Here is a 19,352-nt window from a genome sequence, read left to right as displayed (position 1 = left end):
CGTACGCATCTATAGCGATTAGCTACTTACTATAGTTAGGATTCTAATAATAAAATACTATCGCGTCTACTATAATACGGCCGCTTATAGAAAATCTTAACGGGCTATCTTTAGTCCAGAAAAACGCGATCCCTTTATATTCACGGTGGTTAATGCCTTTTAAAGATACGAACTTCCGGCCATTGCTAATAAGATCCTACTTTATCTCGGCTTGTCTCTTATAACGCTCTAGCGGAAATACCTTAAGAGACGTAATTTTTATAGTTAAACGGAATTCTGGAATAGAGAGGGTGGTTTTTACCTCGCTAAACGCCTTCCTATTATAGCCGAAATAGTGACAGTTAAGTTTAAAGCTCTTTTCGCTAAAAAGTAAGGTTTTAAAGTTGCCTAAATTATATATAAGGCATCTTGGTTAATCCAAGCCTTTGTAAATTATAAGGACGTATATATTTAGTTTAAATAAGGCCTAAAGGAGATTAAAATTAATTTCGCTATAGTCTAGAAGCGGTAGAAGACTATTAGTTATAGGCGCGAAATGGTCTTTAAGGAATCTTAGTAACCCCTAAAGGTACTTAGCGCTAATTAAGTCAAGAGAAAGACTTTCTTAGTATGTTTTTAACTAGGGTAGGAAATTAAATATAAGGTTTATAGGAATTTAGAAGTTAAATTAGAATAAGCTATATCTATAAAAAGGCCTACTTACTATAGGCTTGTCTTCCTAAAGGGAGATGGCTTATATACCGTTTAGCACCACCTATAAGGCGTCTCTTACTTCTTTTAAATTTATACCTAGGTACGTGCTATAGTCTTTCTTGTCCTTTTCTAGCTTAAAGTTAGTATCTAAGTTAATATGTTTAAAGGCACCTAAGAAACAGACTAAATTTCTTCTAAAGGATATAGATATACTGATTATATATATTACGCTTACTTAATATATCTGGCGAAGTCTCTATAGTCTTATACTAGCAGCTTTATTTGTCCCAGCTATAGTAAACGCTATATTAGCGTATTTCTAAGCATATTTTAGGGATTTCGCGAGCATACATCTTATTTAATACCTTAACTTCAACCTTAGAACCTCTTACTTTGGGTATCTCTTTAACCCCTAAACTTATAGGAGGTAAAGAAAGTAGAGGAGGTTAGGCCGCTTAGACTATCTTTAACACTACTATAAGCATTTTAACTATAAGATGCTGCGCTAACTACCTATAATATAGATGCGTTTTACTTAAACTATTAGGGGGTATATTTATACCGTCGCAAGGCAGCGAAGGCGCTAGCGTAATTAGCTTAGATGCGACTGGTATTATTACTCTATAAAGCTTTGGTAATATAATACTAATCTAAAGTGCAAAGTTGGAGTAAGGAACTAAGTATAGATAATATCGTTTCTTTAAAGGATCCGCCCTCTTTTATACCTAGCGATGCGATATAACTTGCAGCTGTGCCGCGAATATTCGCTGCACGCCTCTTTTAGCTATAGTACCTTCCCTTACTAATATATATTTATATCACTCTGACATAGTAAAGAGCTAGCAGAAGTATAGGGACGTTCTGTCCTTAACTATTTACCTATTACCAATAGTTTATATATAGATAACAGGTTAGAGTACTAGTAAAAAGCGCTCTAATTAATATGCAGGAGATAGACGGTGTCTTAGATTGAATTAAAGATATAAGTATAAAATTAGTGCTAGTAATACTAGCCCGATTACAATAAGTAATCCGGCTATATATAAATAGGAATAATAGAGGTAGTACGCTATTAAAGGCGTATATATATATAAATATAATTGGTTAGGTCTAGGGTCCTTAATAGAGTAAAATATCTTTTTCACCCTTATTAAGTTTAATCTATTACATTCCTTATTAAGCCCAATCTATTATACTACCCTTACTAAGCCTAAATATGGCGCACTGCCCTTATTAAAAAGCCCCGTACTTAAACCAGATAGGGCCCAAATCTCTTTTAATACCTTAAGCGAATTTTTCACTTAAACCACTTAAATTTAAAGATTTTTACTCTTTTATTACCGCTAGGGTGTCAAGTTTAAGATAGCGGTCCTTTTATTATAGAAGCTTGGGCGGAACCTAGATAAGGTTAAAGAAGATATCTAGTACTATAATAGTCCCGCCTTCATTTTAGACGACGTTTTAAAAAGCTTATTAGAGCTATATATACAGCTAAAAGTCTAAAGAGCGCTTTAGATAATAGCGGAACTACTACAACAATATTTAAGTAATAAGTCGCTTCTAGGCAAGCAGGCTACTAGGGTAAAACACTTTATCAAGTTTATCTTTAAAAAGGCAACTTATAGAAATAAAAGGCAAACGTAGTTGCAGAAGCCAAATTGTAATACCTTAAAGTTCTACGGACCAGCTTACAAGGTTAGGGATATCCTTAAATTACTGCCAGCAGAGTTTAACTTCCTTATCGCGAACGCAGCGGACTTTATATATCGCGAGGACATTAATAAGGCCGTTTATGGCGAGTTTAATCCTAAGGATAACGACTTATTTAAAGAATTCCTAAAGTATTCGTCCGCCTTTGCCGATTTAAAATAATAGGGTAGCTAACTAAATTAGTATATATTAAGCTCTAACCTACGAAATATAAGCGAGATAAAGGTATGTAAACCTCTATTCCCTATTTAAGGAGAGAGTATAACTAATTATAGCAGCGTTGCTAAATCAATAAGCTAGACCTAACGGAGAAGCTTAGTTAACTAGAGCCTAAGGCCCAGGCTTAGGTGCGTAATAATTAATTAGTTATATAATCGGTGCTTAGTATTAACTATTGCTAGGGTTAGCCTAAGACTCTTAGTTATTGGAGAAGTATTCTAAAACTTCAATCCCTTAAAATGCTTATAGAACGCTCGGTATGCAAGTCTTAGGTGCTTATTAATTAGTTACTTATATATCTTAGAGCAAGATTTATTATAAAAGGAAAGTACGATCTTATCTAACAATCCTAAAACTAACGGTTAGACACTTTATTCCCCAAATTTAATATATTAATGCTTATCTAAGATAAACACCTCTTTTAAGAGTCCTCTAAGCGCCATTATACTAGTATACCATCAAGTTACCGATAAACTATTATTAAAGCGTCCCCGGTTAGAATTATAGCAAACTCTAGGTTTATAAAATAACCTTTAATAAAATATCGCATCTATAGTTAACATTAAATAGGAAATCTAATATTGCTAGGAAAGGGCTAGTACTTTTCTTTCTCATTTATAAGGCGCTATATAATTAAAAACCTCCCTAAGCCAATTCGCACCAGGATAAAGACAAGTAATTTATAGAGAAAGGAAAAGAAGAGCGGAGGACTAGCGGTTACAAATTGCCTATCTATATATATACTAAAGGACAATAAGGACGCTCTTTTATTAGTTAGGATTAGCTATAAGGATAAATAGAATATCTTTAATTTATTTAGTTTAGGGACCTAGATACTTTAAAGTTTTAGAAAGATACTATAGAAGAAGCTAGAGATTAACTCTTATCTATAAATAAATGGTATATATCGCTTCGGGGCCGTCGAAAACGGACTCTGTACCTATATGTGGTGACGGCTACGAACCTAGGTCTTTGAAGTTCAGACTTAGAGCCAACGCAGAGATGTTATACAGCGTGCGATAGGACCTAGTGGTTGTGGTTATAAGCGTTATAGGCGGTAGTAAAAAATTTTTAGATAGTGAGATCTTAAAAACCACTACTATGGCCCTCTATAATTTAGCTACGCTATTCTCCTATTAAGGCACTTATATAATCCAACGTGGATATACGGCATTTAATAGCATCCCCTAACCCCCAATAGAAAGCATTAATAACCTCTTATATTAATAAACGAGCGATCGCGAATAAATAAGTAGACAAATGAGTAAATATACGGCCCCTCCTAACCCCTAGGGCGATCGCCCGCGGAGCATACGGTCACTCGCCGTTTTTTCTACCAAATACTACCTAGCAGCCTGGATTGCGACCTACGGTTTTCCCTGTCTTCTTTTAACAGAGTAGTGACCCTTAGAAAGGGCCTAGCTGGGGCCTAGGCATAAAAGATACCCAAATATAATATAATATCCCGCTTACTTATTAGTATTACGGTGGTTAGAACGGATAAATCCCCCTTACGCCTTTAATAGGACCTAGGGGGGGGAAGGTATGGCGTATATAGCAATAGTTAGACAAGAAATAGCATACAGGGGATGGCCAAGATATAGGAAATAGCAGTACGGCAATTAATTAGTAAGGCCTAGCTGGGACGTAGTAAACCCTAGCTAGGGTAAGCTAGAGAAGGAAGTAGTGGTTCCTAAGGAGTTTGAACATCTAAGGAGGACAGGACGTAGCCGTAGACCCGTAGGGCCGCCGCTACGGACGGATATGGCAAATCGGGGTTTTTTATCCTACTAAGGTGGCTTATAGGGTTTTTCCTCCCCCCCAGCAGCAAGGGTTTTTTCCCGTTAATATTACTTTTCCCTTATATACGGAGTAGTCTGCGTGGGGCTAGATAGTATCCGTATCAGACGTTAATTAAAGAATTATTATTATTATATATCGCTTCGGATTACCACTTAGCGCTACCTCTTTTCTAACTTAATCTGTGCCCTTATTATATAATATTTATACCTAGTAAGAACCTCTCTTATTACTTATCTATCTTCTATACCTAATGCTTTAACTACCTTCCCTTTACCGTCTTTAATAAGGTATAATCTACCTTTAAATATTATAGTTATGTCCTCCATTATCTCAAATTTATAACCTCTAATCTCTTCCTATTTCCCACTAAGCGCCTTATCCCTAGCCTTAGCGGACATAATCTATATAGCTAGAAGTGCGACCGCGTAAGTTAGCGGAACTAATAGCTATAAAGGAGAGGTGTTCTATAGACGTAAAATATTAAGTAAATATTATCTTTTATAAAGCGTTTTTAATTATAGATAGCCGTCTAAGGAGGAATAGCGGCTAATTTAGGAATTTATTTTAGAATAAAAGGCCATAAAGTATATACGCATTAAAGCATAACTATTATAAAAGATGTAAGTAATTAGGCATATGCTGCGCGGAGTAGAATAGCTAAGCTAATATTTACCTTAATAGCAAGAATAGAATTGCTAGATAACTGCAAGAGGTAGAACATAAAAAATATAAAATGAGGTAGATTGTAGGCTTAAATAGAGAGCGGCTTTACGGAACTACGCTATAAACAACTAGCAAAGTAGGGTTAAAGGAAATTTATAAGGGGAAATAGAGGTATTACTATAGCTAATAGGTTTATAGCTGCTTAGGTATTAGTGCCTAACAGGAAGGCTTATATAAAAGAATTATTAAGCGGCTACCTCTTAGGCTAAGCTGCGGCCGGATTTACCCTACTCTACTATTAAAGCTTTCTAGCGTAGAATATTACGTATATAATTAGGCCACCAGCCAAATAGTAAAACAGATAAGGCGTCCGCTATAACACGCATTCTAGCTATATATTAGAGTTACTAGATATATATAGCCCTCTACTAACTAAAATATTTTATAGGATTAGATTCTTGTGGTTTGTTCTTATTAGTAAGGCAAATTAACTAAAAACTAAGTTTCTGTAGCCAGTTTATGCGCCTTTACGTTATATATATAAGTTAATTAATTATTAACGCCTGGCTTTGTGTTGTTCGGACTGCTGGTTAGTTTTAGCTATATTATATAATTTAAATTGGCTAGCTAAGTTGTAAACGTAGTTTCAGCCTTATATTTTCTATTATTTATAGCGTTATAAGTAGTAATAAGTGGCTCTTACTTACCACCCTTAAAAAAGTAATGCTTTTATGGACCTTTTTATACAGCCCTTATATGATAGGAAATGCGCCATAAATGGATTAAGCTTTTATCTAGGCAGACCTATTACCTAAAATAGTCTTACGGTAGCCATATTAAAATGCTATATAAAAGGATATATTTCCCTATCGCCTATTTTCTTACATACCTTATTTTTCCCCTACTAAAACAGGAGCCTCTCGCTAATTTTAGCTACTTGTCGTTAACCACATAATGTGTTACTACTTTGACCAATCATTTTACTATAGTAAATATAGCGCTCGGCCTCGTTATATTTAGTTAGAACGTAGCTAAAATAAATATATAAAAGCCCAAGCTAATGGGCACTACTATGCCAATACGTCACCGGCTAAAGGTCTAAATGGTAAAGTGCTAGTAATGGGGTCATTAAAGACTATAGGCGACTATCCTTAGTGTCCGCCTTAAAAGGTACAGGTAAATAAAAAAAACTTAGATATTTACTAAAAACATAAGAACTTAGCCAACTAGCCCCATTATCTATAATTTCCTACCTAAAACGCGATAGGAAGTAAGAATATAAAAGTAAGGGCTATAGGAAATGCGGTATTATAAAGGATTATAGATAGCTTAACCTATACGGCGCGTCTAGACTCTATAGCAACTAGAAAATTATTAATATTAAACATCCTACTAAATAAAAAACATACCTTCGGCCTTTATATCCTCTAGTAATTTATCTACACTTATATAGCCTTAAGCCTAGCACTTAGCAATAATGTCCCTAAACGCGGCTAGGAAAGCTAGGCTTGGAAATTCCCCCTAAGCATATATGTCACATATCGCTTCATCCGAAAGCTCTTTATATAGTTTAGATCCTATTATTACTTTATAGAAGGTAGAGCCAAAAGTAAACACCTTACTCCTTATTAAGACACCTTTATTATTAGGATACTTATAACTAGTCTTATAATAGATAAGAGGGGCTTTATTATTAATTAAAGATCTGGTAAAGTCGCTAAGCTTTACATTAAGCTCTTTATTAAGGAAGACGTTATTATAAAAAATATCCCTATATATTACATTTCTAGAATAAATAAAAGCAATTAAGGCCGTAATTTATTAAACCTAGCGAAGTCGTTATAAAAGCGGAACGGGTTTATCTTATTTTATAAAGTACTATCTTATAGAGCCGTTGCAGGTATATTATAGGATAAGAGCGTCCTCTAGGCTCCTATAATATTAAAGGACCCTATTATAATTATATCTAAGGTATTAGTAGACACGCTTTTCTCTCTTAATAAATTATAGCTTAGAAGGCCGGACGAACTTTATAATAGCATTAAGACGAGCAACTAGTCCCGTAATACTATAGCCTACTATATCTTAGCCATTTAAACTATACGGGTAATAAATAGTATACTCTATTAGAGGCATCTATAATAGCTATAGTATTTATACCTACAGTGTTAGAAAACAAGAGGGGTATATATATTATAGGATTGTATTTATTACTCTATTAATAAAGCCGCTAAGGGAGCGTAAGGAACCTAGTAGGTGGGCTAGATTATTTTTAGCTTAGCGGATTTTGCTAAAAGGGATTAGCGATATCAGACTAAGGAGCCTATAGATTATTAACGTAGGGATATATAAAGGAAACTAAAGGCATAAAGAAGGGTTAAAGAAGAGTCTTAAAATGATTTAGGAGCGTAGCTTGGATCTAAGCTTAGCGCGTTACCTTATATATTAACGCTAGGCCCAGTAGGGAAGCGGTTAGGACTATTAATAAAACCTACTAAGGACCTAACGTTAGTTAGTAATAGGTTACCATAGAAGACTATCGGAACTTTTTTCCGGTATAGAATACTAGACTTAATTTAGCGCCATTATAGGTATTTAAAGCTAGCGCAGCTATAGATAGACTTAAAAGGGAAACGCCTTATAGAATTACGTAATATATAGAAGCTACTATAAAAGGAAATAGAACTTTAAGCTAAAAAGAATAGCACTATTATTACCGCCGATTCTTCCGCCTAGTAGGCCGCTCCCTTTTCTTCTACGTAACAGGCTAGGCCTTTAATTTTAAATAGTAATGCCCCTATAGTAATCTAAGACTTCTTTTTAAAAAGCTCTCTTTAATCTGTTCCTATAAGAGATTTTATTTCTCCTTTAAATTAGTAAGTAGCGCGTCTTCCTCTTCTATAAATTGTGCTCTAGACTTTAGCTTTTAGGGCTTTAATTCTAGCTCTTAAGGTTGCTTAACTAAGTTAGCTAGTAAGTAGAATTATTAAGGAAGTATATCCACTGCGTATAACCCGTCTTCTTAGCGCTTACAAATAGCTTAAATTAATAATTCTTCTAAATTATTTAAGGTAGCTCCCGGTATTGCTTTATTAGGGTTCGAGCTAGAGACAAAGTTTAATAGTAGTTTTTAGGTACGTAGGCGATTATATATTATAGATCTAACCTACTTATAGTAATCGCTATTAAGCGCAGTGCTTTGGGCAGACGTATACAGGGATAAAATTAAAGGAGAATAGTAAGACCACTAAAGATAATGTTTCGGTAATTCTTGTTATCCTACACACCCATAGGCCTCGTTACCCTCGTCGCTATCGCTGCTATCGCCGTCCCTAGTGTTATTATCATCTATATCACTATCGTCGCTTCCATTATTATAGTTCTCGGCCTTACCTTCGTCTATATCGCTTTCACCATCCTTATTATTATCGCCATAATCGGATTCTTTAGCCAAGCTATTAATAAGATCATTAAATTTTTAATTATAACTATTGTTAACCTCGTCTTGCGGTGGTCTAATATTATAAGAAGACAAATATTGCTAAAGGGAAGGGCTAGCAGACTGCGTAGCGGAGGCCACTCACTTCTTAATACGTTTATTGCCATTGTTAAGGCTAAGGGTAGGAGGGCTAGGAGGTAAGATCTTCCGGGAAGCTAATAAGCTTTATTACTTCTTAGGTTATAGGTTCTTACTACTTTTGCTAATAGAAGTATTAGAGATATAATTAGTATTATCTAGTTACTTAAGCTAATTAAACCTCCACTTCTTTAACTTTTTAGCTCTTAAAGATTCTTAACTAGTAATTACTAATATCCTAAGCTTCTACCTAAACTACAGAGTAGTTCTAATACAACGCTCCTTAGCTAAATTATCCGTTTAATTGCCGTTTAGCGTTAAGGGTATAGTACAATTATATGCAAGTGTGCGTATTTCCTTTTATAGCGCTTCTAACGAAGGCAGCTCCTTATCTTCTTTATTATCCTTATCACTACCGTTATTCCCGTTATCTACTAATTATTAGGTAAGGCTATTATAAATTAAAGGGAGGCATATACCTAATTTATGGGGCATTTATCGGTTATTGGCTTTACTAGCTTCATCAACTTCGCCAACTTTGTCGTCAGCGTTACTAGCTTTATTACCCTTAGCTTCTAAGTCTAAATCGGCTATATTATCTTTAATAACTATTAGATTTACTACTAGTTGTTAAAACTATATATTTAGAACTACTAGGGAAAGACGGAGAGTAGTGGGATAATTATTAGGATAATTACCTTAACTACTTCCCCCAGAGACTTAACTGTCATTTCCATCCCCATAGAAATCTTCCTTATTATCCTTATTATCCTCGTTATTCTTATAATACTTATTATAGGCTTTCTTATAATTATATATAGGGTCTATAGGCGCTTTATTAGACGGAATCTCCAAATTAAGGCCCTAGGTGGAATAATATACCATTAAGTGCCCAAGCTTCTAATACTTCTTAACTTTTTAGGGGGAAAAGAGGTACTCCCCTATTTCTCCTTTTAGGTTTACTGCTCGCGCTTTTCTCAGGGGCTATAATTTTATAGTACTAAGATAAAGCTGTTAATCTTCTAGGGGGACTAGTATAGAAATTATTCTTATTAAGCAAAATTTTATAAGGGATATAAAATAAAGATTAAAATAGTGCTAATATTATTGTCATTAGAGTTACCATTACTTTATAACTTTTAAAAGCTTTAAGGGGGGATTAATGGTCTTTTTAAGTGCACGTCAGTCCTCCCTTTACTACTAGCACTCGTCTATTACCCCTTACCCCTCGCCCCTTATTTAGGTTTCTTATTAAATCAAAGCATTTAATATATACGCCTCCGGTATAAACTGGGGTCAATTGCTATTTATAGGGTAAAGTTTATAAGGGCTTGAATTCCGGCGCCTAATTAATACCCTTAACAAATTGCGGTTAAACCGTATCCGCCCGTCTAAGCTAGTATATTTAGCTCTAACACAGCCGCCGCATCTAGCCCCTTATTAGGAGGTTAGTGGCGTAAATTCTCCACCCTTAGTCCTTAGTAAAGGGTAACGCTAATATATCTATTTACTTCCCGACAATACCAATCTAGCTAATCTTCTACGCCGCTTATATTAGTAGGAGGTAAAGCCCTACTTATGCGTGCGCGTTATAAGCTATCTATAATAGAAGGAGGTAGTGTCCTTATTAGTGGTAGGCGGGGTTCTCTAATACTAACCGCCCAGTAATAGATACGCCTGCCGCTTATACGGTAATTATATACATATCTATAAATATATTAGGTAAAAGACTATATAGGGATACTTACCCTCCTAATATGGCTGGCTGGTGTTAGAGATTCCTTTACAATTATACCGCTATGATACTAATCTATTATGCGCCTAAAAGCTGCAACCTTCTAATTTTAATCTAGGTGGTTCCTATATAGCCCCATAACTTAGAAGCCTAGATTATTAATCCTTTACTACTCTGCCGCTAAGCAGTTAGGTAGAGCTAATAGCCCCTTAGCCCTAAACTAGTAGATTAAATGGCGTCTCTAAAACATCTGTAGCAATACTCCATGCAATATCCATTTAAATAATGCCTAACATAGCCCCATATAAGGTAGTCGCTTAGATTAGTAACGTTTAGCTACTTTTCCGCTAAGTAGCCTAGTAGGCATACTAGCCGTAATGTAAGTGGCTTTAGCTATTATTAAACGCTAAAGCGAGCCGTCTAACTAATAGTATATCCCAGGCGAGAAAACAGCGCGTAGGTTAGCTAAAACAAGTGCGACGTAAGCTCGCTTAAGCCCTTAAGGGGGGCAATACAGCACGCCTATCTCTCCCTACCTTAGAAGGAGATATGCGGCAGAGTTAAATAAGACGATAGTGCTAACACGGCTAGTAACTGCGGAATTCCCCCAACCCCCTTCCTATGGGACGGTTGCGGACTAGTGTTATCTAGAAGGCGAAAGGAGAAAAGGTATATATAAGAGAGAGAATAGAATTATAAGGATAAGGACGCGCTTAGCGGACAGAGGCGGCGCTAAAAGAGCTTAATAAAAATTAAAGCCATCGGCTCCAGAGGCGGGAATTAGGGGAGGAGGCTAAGACTATTTATGCATTACTATAAAATAGAAACTTACCCATCGGAAAGGCCGCAGTTAACTATATTAATTATTAGTCTAAAATATAGGGGAATAAAGGAATAAGCGGGCTGGACTTACATACATATAAGCGCTAAGGGGACGGCAGAAATACCTTAATGCGACTATACCAGGGACTAGCAGTAAGAAGAGGAGGAGGCGCAGCGTTAGAAAAAAGAAAAGGTGGAGGATAAGAGGAAAAGCAGCAAAAGAAATGGCCTTTTATAGTTGAGGTTAAGGGGCAGTCTTAGCTTAGCCGGGGTTAACAAGTAAGGGCGCCTTACCCGTAAAGGAAGCCTCTATTTCCTAATACAGTTTTCTATACAATAAAATAACTTCTATAATTTATAAGTAATATATATAAAAAAAATTATATAATATACTATATCTAATGCGCTATCTAAATATAATTTTTTTTTATAATATATAATATATAGCTATTTAGATACTACTTAATGCCTATAGTCTATTTTTAATGCGGCGAAGTGTAGTAAGGTACTTACTAAATACTAGTAAATTTTTTCCTAACGTATATACGCGCTAAAGTAATAACTTCTTATAATATAGCGACTCCATACACTCTAACCGTAATACTACTATTACATTTACAAGCCTTATCTAATATTATTACCTTAACCTTTATAATCGCGATAAGCTTATTTCTAGGGGGCGTTTATACTTAGTATACTAATATATAGCGAGGAACAAGGTAAACGTCTTAGTTACTCTATAGCTATAAGCAATAACTTATAAATCTGACTTGTATAAGACCTAAGGTATTTAGAAAGCTTCTTAATTAGTTATAACTATATAGCGACTTAAAGGACACGAAGCTTCTATTAGCGGCTAAAAAGCTATTAATATTCCTAATAATATTTAGCAATAATTCGTTATATAGATTACTAAGTAAGGTAACTTAATACTTATCTACAATAATCCACTAATAAGTATTTACCTGCTAGCTATAAACTTCTAGTATTAATTTGCTGCCTTATAGAGCTATATATAAAGTCCTTCCTAGCCTTCTAAAATTGTATAAGGAAGTTGTTTAGTATCTTAAAAACTATACTCCAGAAGAGATTACTAATAACCCTAAATAATATCCTTTTTTTGCCGGTTATATTAAAGCTCTTAACGGTACTTATCTACTAATTTCTATACCCGGCGGGTATATAAGGCAAGCTCTATAATATAGAAGGAAGGGAGAATTATTATAAAACGTTCTTATAGTTGTTAATTTCTAGATAAACTTCCTCTATATTCTAGCCAGTTAGGAGAGCTCTGCTTATAACTTTAAAGTCCTTAATTTAGCGAGAGCTAAAGGATTTAAAGCCTTACCTAGTAAATACTATATCGTAGATACCGGGTACTTTAATACGCCTATAACCCTAACTCCCTACCGCGGTATATAATATTATCTTTATAAGAAATTATAGGCAAATATACGGCTATAGAACGCGAAGGAGCTCTATAATCTTTAATACGCGGTATTAAGAAACATAATAGAGCGTACTTATAAGGGATATTATTGCGGTTACCTTAGGTTGCCCTTAGGACAACCCCTAGACACCCCTTAGATAGTTGCTGGTCACGTACTAGAGGTATATACCCGTAGTATATAATCTCTACAATCCTAGAGGCCTTACCTCTTTAAGGATTTATCTTTCTTACTAATCTATCCTATTCTATAATCGTGTCCTTATAGCCCCCTGTCTATAAGATCCCCTTATATTTAAATCCTTTCTACTCCTTATTAAAAGGGTAGTCGGCTTTAAGGACCAAATTGTTTATTTACATCTTTTATTTATAACTACTATTTTCCCTTAAAATTTTATAATGACCTAAATAGAAACTTTATGGAAACCTTATAGAAAGCTATTGCGTAAAGGTAGAAAGGTCCCTCTAATAGTAAGAGATTGCGATAATATAACCTTTTAGGTAAGATAGTTAAATAAGCCCTAATACCTAAATGCTCTAGGAGCTTAAAGACTCTTATATACCTATAGTTACTACTAAGGAAAATACAAACACCCTTTATAACAGTTATAATGCTACTAAAAAGTAACTAGAACCCCTTTAGCCCTACCTAAGCTAATTAAAAGATTAAGCGCTAGAGGTGACTTTAAGATCTTCCCCTAAGCTAGAAATGCTAGAGGAATACACTAACGCGTTTAATTAGGGAACTAACTAGAACCCTCCTGGAAGACCACCAGCCTATAATTAGTATAGTAGTAGTATATAGTGTAACGGAGCCTTATAGTAAGAACTACGGTAGACTTATTAATAGGTTGGGTATATAGGTAATATAGGAAGTTAATAACGTAATAATAACTAGTGGAGTGGTTGCCTAATAGATTAACTTTAATTGTATTCTAAGAATTACTACAAAGAAAGGAACTATCTAGGTAGGGACTAAGGTCCTTTAAATACACAAACTGCGCCTAAAAAAGTCCTTACTCTATCCGCTTTATCCACTTTATTTACTTTATTGCAGATTATATAGATTATATAGATTATACGGATTATATTATATAACCTTATCTACTATTCCTTATTATATAGTTCTATCGGTTCTATCCTAAACTATATTTTTATTAACTAACTAGCTTCTTCTAACTCTTCTCTAAGTAGTTATAATATTATACTTAAAGCGTTTATAATACTATCTCCCTCCTTTTTATCTTTGTTTTTAAAGATTCCTAGTATCTTTAAGTTATTTACTAGAGGTATAATATCCGTCTAATTAATTTAGTTAATATTATTACTTATTATACCTAAAGCATCTCTTTTTTCTTCTATAGCCCGTTAGTCTCGTACCGTTACTATAATATTATCTCTTAGTGAGATAATACTGTCTCTATATTCTTATTATGCGAAAAAAGGGTTAGTTTACGTTATATTAGTAAATCCTTTTTTTTAGTAATTGTCCTTTTACTTAGAGTGCACTAAAGTAAATATTTAATTATTCTATAATGTTCGCTTAGTTTCTAACACTAAATATACGCGTCCTATTATTCTAAATAGTTTTTAAGTTCCCTTATTAATTGCTGCTAAGGTTTTAGGTTTAATTTACTACTATAAAGCTTAATAATAAGCTTTTAGTAGCGCTAGCGGAACTTTATTATTCCTATAACACTAAAAAAGAGGCTACTAATACTTAATAACGTGCTTTTAATTCTCATTTTACTATATTTACTTAGCTAATCCGTCTTAAGAAAGTTTATAAAAAGGTCTATTTTAAGGAGTAGAAACTTATAAAATAAGGTTTATAGAAACTTAGTAATAAAAGAACGGATTTTTTTCTAATAGAGGAGGGAATAATTCTAAATACCTTAGTAACTGGTCCTCTTAAGTCCCCCTTAGGTGGCTTAATTTTTAGTAATTCTTCTTCGTTAATACTGCCTAACCTTTTCTCTTTTAATACTCCTGTACCTTTCCTATAGCGTTTTTTAAATTTTTTAGTAGCTCCTAGGTAGTCTCATTATAGCCTATCCACTTTACTTTGTACTATATTTTATCCTTAATATCCTTATAACTAATGATCTTTAAAACTTACCATTTATTCTTTTTTTATCCTTTATACGTATCTGCCTTATAAACTAGTGGCTTAATATTCCTATATACTAGCTTTAGTATTATAATATACTATATAGGGTAGATCTTTATTTTGGCTAGTAGGTTTAACTTAAATATAACTAGTAAAATCCTTTTTATAATTTTAAAAGGTCCTAGTCTAATATAGTCCAATTTCTTACTTAGTTGTTAACTCTTAAAATTTTTATATAGTAGCTATACTTTATCCCCCTCCTTAAGATCTAGTCCCTTAGATTTTTTAGCGTTATAGTACTTTTTTATTCTTTACTATACCACCTTTACTATTTCCGTAAGATTTATATAAAGATTTATTAATATCTCTATTCTTTACTTAGCTGTGCTACTTATTTTCTTTACTTATTATAGTAATAGCGATATTCTTAGCTCGTATCTATAATTCGCCTTAAATAATAATATTCCTATTCTTTTTTAAGGTATTATATTATATGCGAACTATATAACTAGTAATAATAATACCTAATTATTCTGTATATAATTAATATAGTGTCTTAGATACTATTCTAGTATCTAATTTAATCTTTCCATTTAACCGTCCGTCTACAGATAATATATAGTAGAAGTTACTACTTAAACTCCTTATTCCGCTAAGAATACCTTTTAAAATACTGCTATAAATTTTAAATCCCTATCTAATATAATTTTATTTAGTACTCTATATCTTATAAATACTTCTTTAATATAGATTCTAGCGATATCTTCCGCTAAGATTTCTTCTATATATGCTATAAAGTATCCCTACTTTATTAGCTTATCTACTATTACTAAAATTATATTATAATCTTACCTAGTAATAAGATCTCTTAATTTTAGCAACTTTATAATAAAGTCCTATAATATAACCTCCTATAGTCTTTCTGGTATTTTAATAGGTTATAGCCCTCTGTATAGCCTATATCTTATTAGTTTATTTCTTTAGCAATCTAGATATTCCTTTATAACTTATCTTATTAATCCCTAGATTCTATTAATAATATACTCCTCCTAGAGTCTTAATACTAAGCCTATAGCTCTATTATATCCCTAAGTTAGTCCCCTATAAAATAACTTAATAAACTCTCTTATAATATTTCTTAGCACGTACGCTACTTCTCTATTTTTATACTACTTTAAGTTTAGATCCTCTACTTATATATTTTAAATCTTTTATAACTAGTTACTCTTTAGTAATTTATAGGTCTAACTAATTTCTCTTATTACTATAATTTTTAGATAATTATATCTAATTAATCCGTCTATATCTTTTCGCAGTAAAGCCCCTAATGGCTTTTTATTATTCTATAGTTTAGCTTTTCTACTTAAAGCATCTACCTATATATTATCTATACCCTTAGTATACTAAATCTTAAAATAGTATTTTATAAGTATCTTTACCTATCTAACCTACCTCTAATTAAGTTCTTTTATTATTAGGAACCCTATTAGGTTCTTATAATCCATCTTAACTATAAATAGTTTCTCTATACCTTATAAGAATACTCTTTATTCTTAAAGTACTATAACTATATATAACAACTCCTTATTATAAATATTATAGTTTAGTTTTAGTAGTATTATCTTCTAATTATAGTATGCCACTAGGTACTATTTATTTTTATATTTCTATAGAAAGTATACTCCTAGTATAAAGTCTAATATATTTATTTTAATTACTATCTCTAGTTTTAGTTAGTAGATTTTAAGGATTAGGTCCTAAGTAAATAACTCCTTAACCTCCTTAAATAGTTTCCTTTACTCTTCTCCCTATACCTAAGGTTCTTCTTTCTTTATTAACCTTATAAATGGCTTAATATTCTTTAACTATTAAGCTATAAACCTTCTATAGTAATTATAAAACCTTAAAAATAACCTTAACTATATAATATTCTCTAGTTCTTACTAATTTATTATAGCCTTAAACTTCTTTAAATTTATACTAAGTTGGCCTAATTTAATAATAAATCTAATAAAATCTATCTTCCTAATAAAGAACTTGTATTTTTAATTACTACTAGTATCTATTCTTCTTATAGTCTCTTTAAGACCTATTTAATATATTCTCTATATTCTTTCTTACTTATTAAGTAGATAATAATATTATTAAAATATACTATAATAAATTTATCTAAGTACTCTCTTAATATATTATTAATACGCTTTTAAAATATTACTAGTGCATTTATAAGCCTAAATTACATTACTAATAGTTTATATAGTCCTTTATTTAACCTAAAGGCTGCCTTTTATTTATCTCCTTTCTTAATTTTAATCTAATAATACGCCTATCTTAGATCTATCTTTATAAAGATTTATATATTACTAATTCTATTTTAGATTTTACTAATTAAGGGTAAAGAATACCTATCCTTCCTAGTAATGCTATTTAACTATTTATAGTTAATATATAGCCTAAATTTCCTGTTTTTCTTTAGTATAAATAGTACTAGATATCCTACTAATAACTATAATAGTCTAATATATCCCTTTTATAAGTTCCCCTAGATAAACTTTTTTAGTGCTCTTTCTTCTTCTTTAGTAAGCTTATAGATTAGAAAAAATCTTAGATTTATTTCTAATTTTAATTCTATTTTATAGTTTTATACTATATACTCTAATAGCTTCTTATTTTCTAGTAACTATAGTTTTTTACCATACTTATAGTATCTCTTTAGTATATAACTTAATCCTTTATCTATTTCTTTATAGGTATCCCCTACTTAGTACTATACTATCTTAGCTTATTATTATATCTTATAGTATTAAGTATCTTTAATATTAACCTAACCTATAACCTAATTAATCTTTAGATTGTATTTCTATAACTAAGGCATTTTTAATACTGCCTTATTATTCCCTAATAGTAATATATTAAAAGACATCTTAATTTATCTCCCTTTAATAGTTATCTAAATAGGTCCTATTTTAAGAATAATAATACCTCCTCTATAGGCTATTAGATCTCCTAAAATTATAACTAGTAAATAAAGGTGCTCCTTTTATCTATATAGTAGCCCCATCCTTTTAACTGCTGTTAGTAAGATATAGTTCCTTATTACTCCACTATCTATTAACGCTTTAAACTATTAATCTTACTATTTAACTTATAAATTTAGGTTTTATTTTTAAATTCCTTTAAGGGTCTAAGACTTTACTACTAGCTCTCTTTAGTTTTATAGGCCTCTACTTTTCCTAACTATTAGCTACTAGATCCTTATATACTTAACTTACTTTTTAGCTAATACTTCGTTTGCTTTTTATCCTTGATATACTATAGATATATATTCTCTAGGTATTTCTACCACTATTATTTATTTAAGTATTCTTTTATAAGGAATCTTTTTAATTAAAGTATTAAGTCTCCTAACTCCTAAACTTCTACTAGATGCTAGCTGTATATATACTTAGTATTTCTATACTATTGCTTATCTAGTACCTAATATATCCTTATAAAGTATTTCTAATTCTTTTTTTTTTTAGATTTTTATATATCTCGTATATATTATTTATATATGTAATCTATGCCAATATATAATACACTAGGTGCTTTAGGTTAACTCTTAACTTATTTTTATTTTTAAGTTTAAACCTTTATTATATTAATTTAAACGTTATAACTTTATTTATAGGTACTAAAATACGTTTCTTACTTTTCTAGTCCTTTAATTATTCTTCTAAATCCTTTAACGTTATAATTAAGGCTCCCTTAATATAATTTATTGCTTTTTTTTATAATTAGGTGGTCCTAGATAACTTTCTTATCTAACTATATATAGAAATCTTCCTATTTGTTATTATGTCTTTACCTATACTACTTTTAGTATAGCTATTAGAGTATATATAGTCTATCTATAAAGAAGTATCTTCTTATTACTATATTATAACAGCCTTTTATATACCGTTTCTTAAACCTAGTTAAAATCCCTAGATCCTCTTTATTTTTTAATTTAGTAAGCTACTTAGCTCTTAGCGTACCTACTTTTAGCCTATTAGTAATTCTTTATACTAATACTCCATTTTATATATAACCTAGTATACTAGATCTTATATCTAGTTTTTTTTCTTACTATATAATAATTCTTGCTCTAAATTTATCTATTATTTCTTTAACTGCTCGCCTTGCGAGTAGATCCTTAAAGTCTTCTTACTTCTTAATTATAGTATTAACTTTTCGATCTTTAGTCTAAATATTATATTTTACTAGTAAGTCCTCTAGGTCTATATATCTATCTCTTAGTTTAGTTACTATTTATACTATAAATTCTCTAATCTATAGCGAAGCTTCTTACTTCCTACTTATAGGTGTCCTTATTTATACTCCAAATTCTTAGTCCCTTAAATTCTTTAATCTTAAGCTTACTTCTTTCTTAAGCTATACTCTAGCCTTAGTTTAACTAGGCTTTACTAGTGTTCTTATCTTATCTTAAGAGTCTTAAATCTTACTTATCTTACTTTAAGAATCTTATACCTTTAGGAAACTTCGTCCTAAGCTTATTTATATATTACTAAACTAAGCTATTACTCTGCTCTAT

General features: G+C 31.9%; 2 protein-coding genes across 2 annotated transcripts; one reads left to right on the top strand and one right to left on the bottom strand.

Annotated features, from left to right (window-relative positions):
• Nucleotides 1–2,340: 2,340 nt before the first annotated feature.
• Nucleotides 2,341–2,565, top strand: K441DRAFT_542511 (uncharacterized protein; the record flags this gene model as incomplete). The annotated part of the gene is made up of 1 exon (XM_067642698.1): nt 2,341–2,565. A coding segment is annotated over one exon (225 nt), but the record flags the coding sequence as incomplete, so codon positions are not given.
• A 4,044-nt stretch (nt 2,566–6,609) lies between these two features.
• K441DRAFT_542840 (uncharacterized protein) lies at nt 6,610–6,894 on the bottom strand (the record flags this gene model as incomplete). The annotated part of the gene is made up of 1 exon (XM_067642710.1): nt 6,610–6,894. A coding segment is annotated over one exon (285 nt), but the record flags the coding sequence as incomplete, so codon positions are not given.
• Nucleotides 6,895–19,352: the final 12,458 nt, after the last annotated feature.

Source organism: Cenococcum geophilum (assembly GCF_001692895.1).
Source record: "Cenococcum geophilum 1.58 unplaced genomic scaffold K441scaffold_6, whole genome shotgun sequence".
NCBI lineage: Eukaryota > Fungi > Ascomycota > Dothideomycetes > Gloniales > Gloniaceae > Cenococcum > Cenococcum geophilum.
This window is presented reverse-complemented; position numbering and strand designations above follow the sequence as displayed.